The 17,119-nt window shown below is 32.6% G+C and overlaps 2 protein-coding genes across 2 annotated transcripts; one reads left to right on the top strand and one right to left on the bottom strand.

The window, feature by feature from the left end:
- Window positions 1–877: 877 nt before the first annotated feature.
- Window positions 878–3,213, bottom strand: LOC132733466 (uncharacterized). The gene is made up of 3 exons (XM_060720115.1): window positions 2,716–3,213; window positions 2,173–2,193; window positions 878–1,137 (listed from the first exon to the last, which is right to left on the bottom strand). The coding sequence occupies exons 1-3, from the start codon at window positions 3,200–3,202 to the stop codon at window positions 956–958; spliced, it is 690 nt and encodes a 229-aa protein (XP_060576098.1). The 5' UTR covers window positions 3,203–3,213; the 3' UTR covers window positions 878–955.
- A 424-nt stretch (window positions 3,214–3,637) lies between these two features.
- Window positions 3,638–6,905, top strand: LOC132733484 (uncharacterized). Its single transcript, XM_060720135.1, has 3 exons — window positions 3,638–3,661; window positions 3,805–5,139; window positions 5,958–6,905. Exons 1-3 carry the CDS (start codon window positions 3,638–3,640, stop codon window positions 6,903–6,905), a joined length of 2,307 nt encoding a protein of 768 aa, XP_060576118.1.
- The last annotated feature ends 10,214 nt before the right edge of the window (window positions 6,906–17,119 follow it).

Below are 17,119 nucleotides of genomic sequence, written 5' to 3'. Positions count from 1 at the left end.
CGTGACGGAAAAGAGCATAGTTGCGATTGGCATGATTCATTTTCTGTGAGAATGGATTTCTAATGTTTTAACCTTTACTTACGGACATAATTCCTAATAATCAATAAATTGACCTGTATACATTACCTTTACTCGGGAAACAGTTTGTTTTGTTTATATTTCCTTGTATGTTAAATGATGATAAAGCAAAACATAAGTGTGGAAGCGCTTGTATAAAGAAAATTAAAGAATTAAAAGAAGATCGTTTTAAATAGTTGGTGCAGTCCGTGAACAAGTAACGATTACAATACTCTTTGTAATAACAATTTTTTTCCAAATTGAAATGCCACAAACTGCTAATGAAAAAAAAAAAAACAAATAGTAAACACTGTAATAGGTAACAGTCAAATCGACGGGTGTCTGCAATTTAGATTGCTTACTAGTAAATATTATTCGATTTAAAATTCACCATGACCTCATCCATGTATACTTTCGTGCCATTTTCGATTTAAACTAATAAAGCATTTCAATTTCTGGCCATCCAGACATATGTCCATCTTTAGTCAGAAAGGGCCTTAATTTAACACACAAATGGATTTTAAATGAAAATAAATCACATCCATGATCTCTAAAATGTAATATATAATCAGTATTAAAATATGTTACGTTTCTCTAAAATGCCCCATTATAAATTTACAAAGACCTCGTACTCAAATCCTTTTGACTGCAATTTGGAACTACTTGGGCATCTTTTATTGGCTTTTCATATGCATTTCTATTAAGTTTTAATAAAGCAGATTTACCAGTTCTCGACCGACTGAGTGAAGATAAACAACGTCTTTTCAATACTTATTTCTTTATTTTAGTTTAATCGACGGGGAATCATTATGTACAGAAATATGTTATCAAATCTGTTTGTCGGCATCTGTATACAGGTCAAATCTCTTTACTTTGTTCTGTAACAAAAAGCACTAACTTAAAGTAGAATCAGAAACTTTAAATGGGACACCTTCAAGCTACTTACATTAAATCCCTTCATTTTTATGGACTGTCTTTCATTTTGGCTCACCAACAATCTGACCCTCCATACCGACAAGCTTTTCAAGAATCCTTTTTCATATGGTGTCAAAGGTATACTACGAGTTAAGCCATTTGTCCCTTAAATATAAATAATTTTTTCAATTAAAAACAAAATCTTTCTAAGTTCTTGGTGTATCGACTTCATACTTACCCACAACAACCCTTGGGACAAAACTTTACAGTAAACTAGACCAAACTTGACCTTCATTCATAAAAAAACCTTGACCTTCAAGTTCAAATATCTAAAATTTGCTTAATTGTTGATGATGTTTGCTATTAATGGATTTTAGGATAAAACCTTCATGTTTATCAAACTTAAATCGATCTTTGCTTATTAAATTTTATGACTTTATGACCTTGACGTTGAATTTTTGAATTTTCACTGATTTTTGCTATAATTCACTTTAACTTAGTACATGTAATTAATGAATGGACAAAAACTTCTTAAAGGTTGAACTGGCTTGACCTTGAGCTTTTAAATAACCTTTTATTTATACTTAGACAAAACTAGACTTGCTACAAATTTATTGATTAATTTAGATGATATTTTAACCTTTAATTGACCTTCACCGTCAAGGTCAAAATAATGATATCCGCTTGATTTTTTTTCTGTAACTGGCTATAACTTTGCTATTCATTATTGAATTAATTTATATATTTAGACACAACATTTATAGGTCAGGACCTTCGTGTATATCAAACTCACATTAACCTTGGCTCATGTATAACATTGTCCTTGAAGGTCAAATAATTGAATTTTCACTGATAATTGCTGGCTGTAACTTGGTAATTAATCAATATTTGATCTTTATACTTGGCCAAAACAACATTTTGAACAAGAACTTCTTGAAATGCGACTAGACAGACCTATTAAAATATAAAAGGAAACACTTTTATTTTTATCTTTGATTTTCCTTTGAAAGATTTGTTTTAACCTTTTTTCCTTTTGTTGTTGTTGTTGTTTGTCTTTAGAAAAAGTAAAACCGTCGAGCGTTACCCAGCCCGGAAGTGGCTCTTGTTTAAAAGTTGAAATAAACTGAAATATTTATGTTATAGTAAATGTTATTTTCAGAAACATAAAATGTTAAAACGTGTAATGTATTATGTACTCACGTTCCTGCTCCACGTGCCATACTGTTAAAAAAAAAAGAAAAAAGTTAATTTGAATGTTACTGTAAAATTTCAAAATTTCCTTATTTTTGAATTGTCTTATACACTCTGTATATAACCATTTTTGCCTGATAAACAACTATATTTTAATATATTGCCCACCCCTCGTATTCTTGTGATATATGTATTTTCATTGCAGGGACGTTGGAAATCTTAGAAGCATACATGAAGTGGGAAAGAGTGGTGTAAGGGTAGAACATCGGAAGTGTATTATGTTCCATTAGTGGCGAGATTCTCGTTCCACTTCCTGAATTCACACCAGTGCGATTACTGATTATGAAACCAACTTGCGTGACTTGCTTCCGACATTTGTATAAGGATATTTCTTATGAATAAAAGTAAAGGAAATTCAATATGATGTCAAAAAACTGCAAATATGATTCTTTTACTTGAAACTGTACATGTCTTGTCATATCAAATTCTGTTCTACAATGAATTAACAGTAATTATATTTAAATACTTTGAAAGCTAAACACAAGCTCTTACCGTTTTGTAAAAATGCATTTAATATCAATATATACAATTCGCTAGTCTCTTTGTTTTGAGCGTCTATGTATGTTATCTCCTGCAAAGTTTCAGGAATAGTACAAGGCTGAATCTTGATAGGTATGATTGTATAACCCTCTATTATACTTGTATGAACCGCTAGGTCAATTTCATGTTGACAGAAGTTACTGTTAATGGATTCTTCCGAAAGAACAATGATGATACCCATGCTCTTTTTTATAGCGTCGTTAATGCTGTGTATAACTTTTCTACCTGATGGAAAATCACGTTCATTATAGCAGCATTTTAATCCCCCAGCTTCGAAATATGTCACGATGTCTCGAACAATTCTTGAATCACATTCGGTATAACATATGAAAAGATGATAGTCTTTCGTATTAGGTAAGTCTGGAATACTATATTTATCAGAACGCAATTTATCCGTACTCATTTCCATTTGTAATGTAACATCAGTTGGTTCACACATTTTTGTCAAGTTTCGTCCGACAAACAAACTTTAGTGTATGATAAAGGCGACAAACATGTATGTAATCATTTGTTGAAAATAGTTTTTTTTTGTATTTGATAAATACAAAAATCCTTAAGCGCTATAGTCGGTCGATATCAAATCAAATACATCGCACGGTAAAATCAATAATGGTTTGTAAACGTATTTGCCCTATTATATAAAATTCAACAGAAATCTTTTCAATCGAAGTTATTGCTTGTCTTGATTTTGTGTTTAAAATATATTGAATAACATGCATTTTGCTATTCAATTTAAGGACGGGTAAATATTGAATTATTAAAAAAGATGTCATATGATTTTATGTTTCATGTATGCATTTGGAGAACTTTCTGGATAAATGTTGAAATGTATCCTAACAAAGTCATCAACAGTTTCATAAAATATGTCGCGACCATGTTCTTCTTTCTTGTGGGAGTGGTAAGCTAACATAATTTATATTTATATGTTTGTTGAAATGGCGTATGTATTTTTAAAATGGTAATCGAATAATAAATTCTTTATTTTGAGGCAAAATATATCATTTCTTATATAAGTTAAAGTGTTCAAGCTTTTATTTGCAGGTTGAGTGTCAATTTCTCTGTACATCCCCCGATATTTGTCCAAGACATAAACCATACTGTACAACAAGTGGGTGTGTGTTCGAATGTCCAAAATCAACGTATGTAAATGGAACAGAATGTGTTGCTGAGTGTGGAAATCATCTTGTTTTTAATAAAACATGCGTGGATCGCTGCCCTACAAATATGATGTTAAGAGAGACACCAAAGCTTCTTGGAAGAGAAATCTACATTGAAAAACTATGCGTGACCTCGTGTGATTACAATGAATATATTTATAACGGCACGTGCGTTAAAGCATGTCCGTCGACGCATAATTACATTAACGATAATAATTGTTCAACTGGTTGTCTACAAGTTACGCCATTCATCAGTAATTTAACAGTAAATGGCTTATCTGTTCATAAATGTGTAAAGAAGTGTGAATACCTAATTGAAGGCAGCTTCTGCACCAATGTTTGTGACCGGAAGAAATATATTTTTAATTCCAGTTGTGTAGATCAGTGCCCAGCTTCACATTCTTTTTTATATAATCATTATTGTGAGCAAACGTGTCCTGGCATGACTGTGTTATTTAGCAATAACACATGCTTGTCCAGATGTCCAATAGATTACCCTTACGTTTTCAATAACAGGTGTGTAAATCGTTGCCCGAAAAAGAGCCCATATGTTGTATCAGAACAGAACAGACTGTATTGTCTGACAAAATGTCCACAAATAATGTTTACCCACAAATTGACATGTGTTGAAAAGTGTCCTTATGGAACGGTTACTGACAATAAAATGTGTAGATCAGAGTGTTCAAAACAACGTCCGTACTCATGCAATGTAAAAAGTAACAATCCATGCAGCGTAGATATTCCCGAAGTTGCCCCAAAAATAAACTACAATGTCAATGCAGGGTATATTTGTCTAAAATCGTGTCCGTCTGACAAAAAGATATATAATTTCACATGTTATGATCAATGTCCAGCAAAGTTATTTCTTAATGGCAACGAATGCGTTGATAAATGTCCTCCTCATAACCCACATGAACTCAAAGAATATACACCATGGACTTGCATTCGTTATTGTAAAGATAAAAATTCATTTTTTCATGATGGATGGTGTACGAGTAATTGTCCTGCACCTCTCATTGGGTACGATGGTTTATGTTCTCACAAATGTCCAGACGATTTTATTTGGTGGTATGAAGAATGCTCAGAAAGAACAGATGCTGTAAAGAGGTCTGCAATAACATTTGGAATCGGCATGATGTTATTGGTTTTTGGAATGAATATAGTAAAAGAATATTTCACTTTCCTATACATGGCATTGCGTATGAAAACCCATCAAACAGTAAGTTTTTTTTATACATCTCACTTTAGAGACGATCAAAACATTTACAAAGTTGAAAATGTATTGACACTTTTAACAGAAATGAATAAGAACTGTATTTTGTATATTATTTTATTCAATTGAATATATTAGTATCGTTTGTACTTTTCGCAGCATGATGAAGTCGTCACGTATACAAATAATACTGGTGAACTACAAGGATATGTAAACATTGAGATGGTTCAAATCACAGACACAGACTAAAAGTTATCTGACTTTGAGCGTACACTTTTTAGGTGAACATTAAAATGGAACAAGCTGAAGACACTTATACTACACTGAAAGACTTTTCTAACGCAACACTTTTTAAATTCGTATTTCACAAAAACACTTCAAGATATCTTACTTATATTTTAACAGAACCGGTTTGACTACCTTTCGCAAATATTTTCAACGAAATCATTCATCCATGACAGATTATCGGTTCCGCGCGTTCTATAGGTATGAAATCAACTTTTTGCACGAGGAAAACGATTTTAGAATTTATTTCAATATAACTATAGTATTGAGTCAGCAACATTGAAAAACATAGATATCAGGTAAAACATTAAATGGTTCGCATGCAAATACAAGAGCGCGCACGCGCAATCGGTATGCTTCAGGCAGGTCATTCAGCCACACAGGTAAGTTTTTGATATATTTTTAAATACTAACAATGCCAAGTTAATACTGCTTTATTTATGATATTTCTGATATGATACATAATTTGCTCAAAACTTAATATTTACTTTCCTATAATTAGAAGGGAAAAAACATCACTCTTGTTTGTTTATTTTCAGGTTGCGCGAGTTTTTGGCAGAAATGTGTCTGTCATAGCCAGACTTCTGTTTAAGTACCAACGCATCGGTCGAGTTGAGGACAAGCGGCGGCAGCCTCGTGGCAGGGTCACAACCCCTGTACAAGATGCCCAGATTATTGCAAGTCATCTTCAAAACCGATTTAAGACCGCCGAATCGACTGCATTAACAACAGTTGGTACACATGGCAGACACATTAGTAGCAAGACAGTTATCAGGCGTCTCCGCGACCAGAACATTCGCGCAAGACGACAATATCGTGGCCTTGTCATGACTGCACGTCATCGTCAACAAAGGGAACAGTGGGCCCGTCGGCATCAGCGCATGACACGTGCAGAGTGGGCAAATGTCCTCTTCACGGATGAAAGCCGCTTTAATTTGTTCCATAGTGATGGTCGGGTTCGAGTTTACCGACGGCGTGGGGAACGGTTGAACGACGCCTGCATCATTCAACGTGACCGGTATGGCGGTGGTTCCGTAATGGTTTGGGCTGGTGTGTCCCTACATACCAAGACCGACTTGATCATCATTCGAGGAAATCTGACTGCTGTAAAATATCAACAGGACGTTCTTATTCCTGTCACTATTCCTCATCTTCACGCTGGTGGACGGGGTATGATCCTTATACACGACGGAGCACCGGCACACACAGCACATGCCACCCGGAACCTACTACAACAGCAAAACATTCAGCAGCTACCATGGCCGTCCAAGTCTCCAGATTTGAATGTTATTGAACACCTGTGGGATGAGTTGAATAGGCGACTGCGCAGGCGAGCGGTACAACCCCAGAACCTACCAGAGCTGGAACAGGACCTGGTGCAGGAATGGAGGAACATTCCACAGCGATTTCTGAGGAATTATGTAATGTCAACGAGACAGAGGTGTATGAAAGTGATACAAGCTCAGGGAGGACATATTGGATATTAACTGATTGATATTATGTTTTACTCATTCTTTGATAACAGCTGTGATAAAACAATCATTTCACATCGTTGTGTTGTGAATTTTGCGATTTATTCTCTGTTACTCACGTTTTATTTCTGTAAATTTTATACCTTACCATTCATCGACTACAATAAATATTTTACAATACATGTGTGAAGTGTCCATTAATCTATACTCTTAATTTCACTAATAACCATTCTTTTATAATCCAAAATACACTAAAAAGCACAAGTGTTGCGTTCGAAAAGTCTTTCAGTGTATACTAACTGTCTTCCAGCACTTGATAGTTAAAGAAATACCTGTGTGTTGATAGAGTAATAGGTCAAATTGAACATATATGTGAAAGGCTTGATGGGCAGATAACTGATGATATGCTAGAGGGTTAATATTATAAATAGAGATACAAAACGATTATTGGCTTACAGCAAACGATATTAATGACCAGTAGAAAGTGAAAAATGACGAAGTAACGAAGCTTAATTTTATAAATACAGAAGAGGAAGAAAATATATAAACTGCTTAGGTAGTTTTTCGCCATTAGTTATTATTTATATATTGAATAATTCTATAAGATTTATCCTGCAATTTTCATAGACTTCTATTTTATCATTCTGTAATGCAACAAATTTTTTCATATTTAATCTGTCTTGTGTTGTCTGGTGTTCGTTTCTTATATGTGTCGGTATATAATGAAATATTTTGAAATAAGAAAATATTAAAAAATTCATTTTACTTAGAGAGTGAAAAAAAATGATTATCACATGTATCATTTATTCCTATTTTTTGCAATTTAAATATGTAAAAATATAAATCAAAATATTATCTTTGCATGCACAATAACGTTGTCGTAGATGTTTTGTCATTCATTTCTTTTTTGAAGCTGGTTGGGGCTTTGTCAGTTGTTTCTAAATTTGCAATTATGTCTCTTGATTTTTACACACGCGCATTTACTTTTGAACATGTGTTCAGATTTAAATGACTTTAAAAGACGAGTTTTTATCATATCAAAAGTGCTTATTTCTGTAGGTGTTAAAATTTGATTGGTTTGTTGTAGTTTATGTTTCAATTCTATGGGTATGGATGAACTTAGTTTGTATGAACTAAATATCTCTGTATCAGGAATGTTAAAAGTAGTTTTCAGCTTGTCAAAAATTGTTTAGTTTAAATGTTAAAAATTAATTTTATTTTATTACTTTTTGTACATTTCCATTTTTGGAAACAAATAAATGTCCATTATCTTTATACAAGAATTTTGCCAAATGAAATGGTCTTATAGATTTTGTTGATTTTTATTAGATTTATTTTACTTCATGCTATTAGTAATCCTTTTAAGAAAGTGTTTTTGATGATATTTTTTTCTGTATGTCATTTATGTTTGAATTATATTTTTCAAAAATCGATTCCACCCACCTCTTTATTATTATTTCAACAGTCAATGGTTATTTTTATCAAATAGTCTATTGATCTAGAATTAATGGAAATTGAAATGTCAAAGCATATTATTATCTTGCGCAATAATATACTTTTTAACTTTGTCTCTTTTTGAGTGCCATGTTTAAATTTCAAAACAGTTTTATTTAATTGAGACAATAGTTTCTTCTGATGGACTCGGGGGAAAAATAATTATTATTAAGGTAATTTTAGAAATAATTGAGGACATGAAGACGGAAATATTACCAATTGTTGTCAGATGTCTTCCTCTCCACCTTTTTATGTCTGTGTTAAATTGAAAACGATTTCCTTGCAATCATTAAGTTACATTTTGAATGGAATATTATGCCTAATGTTTTTATACATTAAAGGTTGATATTTTTTCTACTTTTAACTAAATCATGTCTATTTTTAAGTGAATCTATTCTGAGAACTGTATATCTACTATTAAATAAGTACCAGACCAGAAATAAAAGATCAAAGAAAAAAAATGTCTGGTTTCTTCAAAGCTATTTAATGTACCATTTGATTATCAAGTTGTTTCGTCTGAAAACATGCTATTTTTGCGACGGACGCGCCCTCAGGCGCGTTCAGAGCTATGTCATCTACACATGGGATTTCGTCGGCTACAATCGCGCAATGTGTCCTCAACCGAATAACAGCCCACGAAATAGTACATGAATTTGATCCTATGAAAATCCCATACTTCGTCGGGATATCTTAAAAACTTCCATATTTAGCCTTTTCAATTTCAAATTAAGTTATCCAAGTTAACATATAAACGTATTTGATTGATAAAAACGCTGTAGCCCCGTAGTATTATTGCGCAATTATGCAAATAACTGCTGAAACGATTTACCGCTGTCGAAAAAGTAGGACAGCAAATTATGCTATAATTAAGGAGTACGCTCAATAATTCATAGAAATTATCAGCAGGAAATAAATATTTCCCCATTAAACAAAACATTTTTATTAACAGATCAAAAAATTTTCTTGACTTTAGAATAACTCGCGCATTAATAAAAGAAGAACTCTTTTCGTGACTCATACCGCGGGTTTAGCTGAATATCCAGCAGTTATTAATAAATTAGACTACAGTACAATGGTTAGTATTATAAATATCTATTTTTGAAAATGCATGTAACAAGGAAATTTTTCAACACTTTACCACCATGTAGTCTTTCATGGTAATCTTTATTGAAGGAAGTTATAATATCAGTTCTACTTCCGATTCTTGTGTTTTGTTTACATAGTTTTCTAGGTCACGATAGGAGTTAACCTGCTATGAGATTATAAAAGCCTTCGACCAGAAGATAACACTATTCTAAAAATAGAGTCTGCATCATCTGTGCTGACTTTCGGACGAGTACACATTATACATGTAATAAACCAGCGGATACTTACTTTGTTTACATGCAATACTTTAAGAAATTCTATACAATTGTAAGAAGCAAACAAGTTGAAAATGGAATTTAGTGTGAAACTAAACACTGTAGTGCTTAAGTGACGTAAATGAAAAAAAAATCTAAAAAAATACACAATTAATTGCTGATGATTTTAACCAAACATATTTTTAATGAGACATATCCAAGAGAAATAAAAATACTAATGACTTATATTTTATTGTCTATATGCCCACTATGATATACTAATTAACATTCTCACATGTATTATGTATTATGATTGAAGTTTATTTGCATGGTTTTATTTATTTTAGAAATATTTCGTTGACAGTTTTTTTCTATTTACATATCATTTCTTGGAATAAATCTATAAGGACACTGATTTACAAGTTTGACCAGAGTTTTTGAGGCATAAATTTCATTCTGTTTTTAAAAATTTGGACTTGTTCTGCTTGAAAGTAGAAAATCTGAATTATATCAGATTGGGACACATAAAATATATTGTTCTACAAATCTCGAACTTGTATGGAACAAATTTTCTCTGTTATATCTTTTGTGTGTGTTTTTTTTTTCTAAAAAAAGCCTTAATGTCTCTCCGATTGCATGTCCGTCGCATTCAGTGCTGCAGCACTTTGATTTACTTCTACATCAATAATGTTAATGCTTTTTGGTGGTATTGGTAGTTTTCACTCTGGATCAAGGCGGTTAGCCACGTTGAATTTACCAGAACATAGTTCAGCCACCGCACCGTTCCTGGGAAAGCTGTCAAGCAGTTTTACCAGTACTATTAGCCTACACTTTCGCAAGAAACTTGTACATACCAGAGCAGAGGTTTAGTACAAATAATATTCTAAAATATTTTGTTATAAATCATCTGAGCCCTTACTTGTTCCCATTTTTCATATCTCTGAAAACAGTTTCCCATTCAGATGAAGTAATAATTCCTTCACAAAATTTGTTTACGTTTCATTTCGATTCGGTGTTATTTATTCATTATACCTTCACAAACGAAGTGTAGGGGGTATATACAAGGGGAGATCACGTGACTTTGTATAGTAATTCAAACGGGAAATGGCGACTGCTGAGCCTTAGTAAGTTCATTATTTTGATATATTTAAGTGGCACATGTTTTATTATATGAAACCAGACATAGCCTTTCATACATGTCATATGCACAGTAATTTTCTTCAAATATCAGTACGAAGTGTATACTCCTACGTTTTATGGTTTACGAGATTGTGTGAACATTACACATTCACTTTTAGTAAATCACACGAGACGTTATTATTTGGTACAAAAATTAATAAGCCTTTTTCCTTCTCTTAACACACAAAATCAAACATAATATTTACACTTTTTTCAAAAGTCCATATAAAATCTTAATGAAAGATCTGTAGTGTAAAATGTTCTTTGTAGATGTATAGTAAGTACATGTAAAACGAGCAATTTCCGAAAAGGAAGTTACACGAAAACATAATTGTAAGTTTCAAGCACAGTTTCTTATCCTTTACATATACAATAAAAGGAAATAAAAGTGTAAATGTAATGAGAAAAACATGTTCCAATTCATGATATAATATTTTACTTTTGAATTCTAAAGAAAAGGATGCTAATTCAGTGTGTCGTTACATGTTTTAGGATGCCGCTGTCGCACTATGCGATACATTCCTTCGATTAATTACTGCGTAAAGTTAACGCCACAAACACTCTATCATAGTTTATAACCTTTCATATTTAAATTAAGATTGTGTTGTCGATTTTTAAGAAGTAAAAGTAATATAAAAAAAGGTGTAAAGTTAAGGAAACCCAAATATAAAGCACAACTGCTATTTCCCAAAGACAATACATTTTATTCCGCCATTTTGTCAAAATTATTTTATGCTTCTTTTTATTTCAAAACGTTGTTTTGAACTTTTAAATACGTCAATATTGTTTGTAAATTAGGTAGAAGTATTGTTCACATCAATACATATTTTGTGAGAAGTTAGCTAAAAAAAACTAATTTTAAAAGTTATCATTTACTTAGAGAGCGATAGGTGACAAGGTTGAAAAGCGAAATAACTCATCTAAACAAATATGCTTATTATTTGAATTACCTCCCTTCTACTAGAATATACGTACAGTAGTCCTACAAATTCTAAACATTTGTTAAATTCCATAACAGTAATGTCCTTATTTCTGCATTTGTATTCAATCTGACATTTCACAACAATGAACATTTGAAGTAAACAAGCCATTGGCAGTCGTTTGTTAGTGTGCTTACAAAATTTGCAGTATTATCCAGATCAAACATTTTGAATCAAAGTTTATTCCAGATTAAGTCAATAACTTCCATTTTCTCTCAACTTTAAGTTTGCCCATCTTATTATTACAGGAAATATATTGAAATATAATTTATGTTTTTATTCAAATTTGTGTACGTGTCATTTTATTATCTATTTATTTAGACAATTGCGTTATAAAGTAAACGATTGCGTATAACGTAACAATAAATTCACTTATACCAATGTTCACCATGTATGTTACATGTGATTTTTATGAATAATTAAAATCTTTGGTGAATAAATGCGCCTGAAATTCAAACCAGGAGAGCGATAAATATTTAAGTCAATCTCCGTATATGAGGCATTTCTATTGAAGTAAATACGCTATATTAGTACTGTACATGTATAAGATCTTCTGTACAATTTCAATACTTTTATGTCAATTTGTTGTATCAAAATTTGTCTTCTTTCTGTTTCGTCTCGACAACGGTGCATTCATCTTGTTAGCGACCGTTAAATGTAAACAGTGCTGCCACAAATTAGGCAACGGTGCATACATCTGTATATAGTATACGGTTCAGACACAATATTGTTCTTATAGTTGTAACATCATGTTTTCAAAAAAGATAAAAACATACCACAATTGCCTTCTTCTACCTTTAAAAAACATTTGTCTAAATACATTGTACTTAGATAATAAAATGACAGTTCACTGTACCTCCTTGTTTTTATCACCATCCATTTTGGTTTGAAACACGGAAAATGTCCAAGCTACAGTAACAATTCCGTCCATTATGCCCCAGACAACGACAACAACCCTTCAGGATTAACAGAAAATAACAACGCCCTTCGTGCTACAGAGAACATAAAAAGAGAACATAAAAGTCATATCTGTTGCAGAGATCAATGACGGTGTTTCAAGCGCAAATGAAAACAACAAGCCACAATGTGCTAAAAAGGACAAGGACGACGTTGCAGATGTTACAAAGAACAGCAGTAACACTCCACGCACAACAGAGAACATCAATTATAAAAGTAGTTTTTTATTTAAATGTTTTGGTCATAAAGTAAACGTTTTCTACTCTTTATTTCGTTATTCTTTAAAAATAAGCTCCCTAGAGGGTGAAGCAAAATTTCATATTGTGAAACAAAATGTATGCCTTATATGATTTTGATTTTTGTTACTTTTATGTACCTTTCTAAGCAAAATGTTTGTTACTTAACCTTTTAAGTGAATTTAAATTTTGTATATATGATACTAAGCATAATTTACAATACGCCCAACGTTTACATGTTAGCAATATCACATATTTTTCAGGAAATGACATCACTTGCGAGAAATATTCTACAGTGCGAATGAATGGCGGCATTACAGAAAAGCTCAGTAACAACGCCGGTCAGTTCAGATTTGGAAAAAAAAAACCTGGTCCTTGCTTTTTCCGGAATCTCTTTGATTTCTGCCTTTGGATACTTTGCTTTCTTAAAAAGATTTAAAAAAAATAAAGCTTACTGGTTGGCGACCAGCAAACCCGGACGATTCATTAAACGCTTGATTTCGTTGTTTTCTTTCAGTTGTTGTCGATCAATCAAACGTTTTTTTTTTTTTTACCAACATCATAAAGTAGCGATTACAAAATAATCGTTTTAATTTTCCAAATTTCACTTCCGTGTTTACCATCGTGGGGGAAGTTGAAAAATGTCCAATGCGCATGCGCAGAATTCAAGCCCCTTCCTATGTGAGGCCCGTCTGCAGTATCACCGATTAATTTATGCCGGCATACGATAATATCAAACTTTAAATTATGCCGAAAGAAAAAAATTAAAAATGTTATGTCATAAAAGTTTTGACACCAAAATATCCTGTAACAATATGGAAAAAAAATTGAAAATTTACAATTTTCATGGAAAACTACGCTCAATTTTCAATCTAAGGGAAGCAATTCGTACAAACGTATCGATTCGGAAAATTGCAGATTTGTCTCCCTTACAAATATGTGGATTTCTTTGAGTGTTTATAACACCACTTTATTATATAGTCTCTTTGCTGCGTGTAAAGAACATAAAGAAAACTTGAGTTTTTTATGTTGATTTTTTTTTATTCATCGCAAAATTTACGCTTTTTAACAGAATAAAGACTCTTCTTAAGCTTTCAAACACACATACCAATCTGTTCCCTGGACTATTTAAATCTTGCTCAATGCACAGATATATCATATTTAGCTCCATGTTTAATGAAGACCGACTTCTATCGAACGCAAGGGACTGTTAATCTTTGGATTTGTTAATCACTGGGCCATGCCTCAATTTTCAGGCTTTGAATACAAAAGGATTGTTATTACGCATATAAAGATAATGAAAAGACACAGAAGTTGAAAGTATTCATATGCTTTGTGCAATATATAAGAAATTCAAACCAAATTTTCATATCTTTCAGAAAATGCAGGCAAACTACTCACCAGGACAATTGAAGAAACAGCCGATCAGGACTGCAGCCCGGGAGTTTGGGATACCTAAAAGCACTCTGCATGACAGGTTGCAGAGAGACCATTGGACATCTGCAGCCGGAAGAAGCTCCCGATGCTAATGAGTGTTGAAAAGAAAGGGGCCCTGGTAGAGTTTGTGCTTTACATGGGCGGTCAGGGCTTCCCCATGACAAGGACCATGATTCGTGTGTATGTGGAGGAGATTTTACGTAGAACAGGTATTATTCAATTAATCATTTAATTCTTATTATGATTGGCATGCATATGATAACTAATTCCATGGAACATTTAACAAATGTATGAAATGAAGCAACAACTAGTGTATAGATTTATAAATGCAAAACTTTAGTTCTATCTATTCAGCATCTTTCTTGTTGGGTGGTTCCAGTATTCCTAACTTGAATACTGTTGAATCAGGATATCAGGCCTGCTTTTTAAATTTGTCTTTTGACGTTATATCTGTGATATGCAGGCTTCATAACCTCAGATCACCTTTCAAATTTCCATTTTATTTAGTTCCGCCCATTGCTTTCTCGTTTAGGACAAACGCATTTGCTACTTGGGGACTAGTAGTTTGCACTTGACAGTACCGTCCATGAACAGACTCAATCAAACCGAGCCTGCAACATTTTCAATTTTGCCGCGTTGGGCTTTCTTTAGGGATTCTTATTTCACTCTATTTTGGTAAACCTAAAATTTCTGCATCCTTTTATTTGCTCATATATGACCGAGATATTGCGATTCTAACAATGATCTTGTTTTTTTACAGGACGTGTGTCCCTTATTTGCATGGAAACTGGACCGTCTGATAAGTGGTTCCGGGGTTTCCTCGCCAGACACCAACAGCTGTCGGAGAGAACCCCGGAAAACATGGACAAGTCTAGAGCTAGAATGTCTAGTCAGAATACAATGGACGGCTGGTTTGAGCTCCTAAAGAAAGTTTTGAGGGACAAGAAGCTCGACAACAAGGAAGGACAGGTACCTTTTATACCATTTGCAAGTTTTACTCTTGATAAATTTTTAAATCTATGAAATATTTTGAACTTTCTTGGGAAAAAATATCAAATATTTTTTACTTCATCACTTATGAAGTAAAAACTTTTTTAAATACAGATTTTCAGTGAAGACGTAGTGGGTTAGTCAGGGAAGGAGGTAAAGAAGGTGAAGGTGTTTGGACAGAAAGGGGCCACTGCTTTGCTGCCAAAAATATCACGTCATGTGAACATGTGACGGTCAACATGTGTATTTGCGCAGATGGAAGAATCCTTCCGCCAATGATAATATATAAAGTAAAACATACATTATATATTGTACATGAATATTGTCACGTTATATACATTAATTATGCTATAATTTGTTCTAAACACGTCGTCTCCTTAACATTGTACAAAAGAGTATTTTAAATGAGTCTTATCAAGCCATCGAGTATACGCTGCAAATCTATATATAGCTCGTAATAAAGAATATATTTCCATCACAACACAGTACAAGAAAAGCATTGATGCAAAGCATCAAAGGGCGTCCAAGCAAGAAATGCAGCAAGTGAAGATGAACTAGTAGACATATGATGACAAGATATTCTTATAAACTACCAGAAATGTAGATCACTTATGCATGACCGGACGAAAGACATTGTTCATTATGAACTTTGATTGGCATGCTAGAGATTAGAATATTACTTGTTATTTCTTTATGATTGCGGTTATTAATAGCAACGGATATACATGTATACAATCATTTATAATCCATATGTGTAACGCATGATCAACACGTACGGTACCACACCTTTGTAATTGTCCCTTATTATGTTATCGCTATTATCGAAGACCCCCTCTTAAGGTATCTGTTCACACTTAGTAAAAATATGACACTGGTTATATTACCATGTTGATCATGTTGAGCATAATTGTTTATTATACAATATTAAATTGTAATATCTATTAATTTTAATAAAAAAATACAAATTTTATGAATATTGTTTTCTTTTCTTTTTTTGTGTTTTATGTGCTTTTTTAATACTGAGTTTTTACTACTCTTTTTTTATTAAAATTGTAAAATAAATTTTAAGAATTCAATTGACATATTGAACGACGATTATAAATCAAAACTTAAAAAGTCAGTAAATTATGGTTTATCTTTCAATATATAATATTGTTTATTCTTAAACCATGTGCATGTACATTGGTATTTTTCTTTATAATTTTTTAAATTATCAATCAATTGAATAATTCATAAAATCTAATTTGTAACTTTGAATAATTCCTCGGCATCTTTACTAAACACGGATAACAAATTAAATAAAACGTTTTAAAGTTGATAATGTCATATTAATACCATAAAAATGTACCTTTTTCTCAATTATTGTACATATTTATTGTCAGATAAAATGAAACATGCTTATCAAACATCCACTCCAAAACCGGGAGAGACCGGGTACTATTCGCCGGTCACTAGTAAATCCCGGTCAAAATAGACCGGGAGAGACCGGGAATTACCGATAGGAGTGATAAATAGATATATCTATAAATAGATTTTCGGAATATTTAGGTCATCAACTGACATGTACAACAATAACATACCATGATAACCCACTGTGTACTACAAAATGATAAATA

Source organism: Ruditapes philippinarum, unplaced genomic scaffold (assembly GCF_026571515.1).
Source record: "Ruditapes philippinarum isolate M1 unplaced genomic scaffold, ASM2657151v2 ctg842_1_1_1_1, whole genome shotgun sequence".
In the NCBI taxonomy this organism is placed as follows: Eukaryota; Metazoa; Mollusca; class Bivalvia; order Venerida; family Veneridae; genus Ruditapes; species Ruditapes philippinarum.
The sequence above is the reverse complement of the archived record's forward strand: the minus strand, read 5'-3'. Positions and strand labels throughout refer to the sequence as shown.

Coding starts and splice junctions, on each gene's coding strand:
- LOC132733466 (XM_060720115.1), bottom strand. CDS start 3,202: ATGTGTGAACCAACTGATGTTACATTACAAATGGAAATGAGTACGGAT. Junction 2,194..2,715: donor AAATGCATTTTTACAAAACG/GTAAGAGCTTGT, acceptor TTTTTTTAACAG/TATGGCACGTGGAGCAGGAA. Junction 1,138..2,172: donor ATGGCACGTGGAGCAGGAAC/GTGAGTACATAA, acceptor TTTATATTTAAG/GGACAAATGGCTTAACTCGT.
- LOC132733484 (XM_060720135.1), top strand. CDS start 3,638: ATGTTCTTCTTTCTTGTGGGAGTG. Junction 3,662..3,804: donor TCTTCTTTCTTGTGGGAGTG/GTAAGCTAACAT, acceptor TTTTATTTGCAG/GTTGAGTGTCAATTTCTCTG. Junction 5,140..5,957: donor GTATGAAAACCCATCAAACA/GTAAGTTTTTTT, acceptor GTTTATTTTCAG/GTTGCGCGAGTTTTTGGCAG.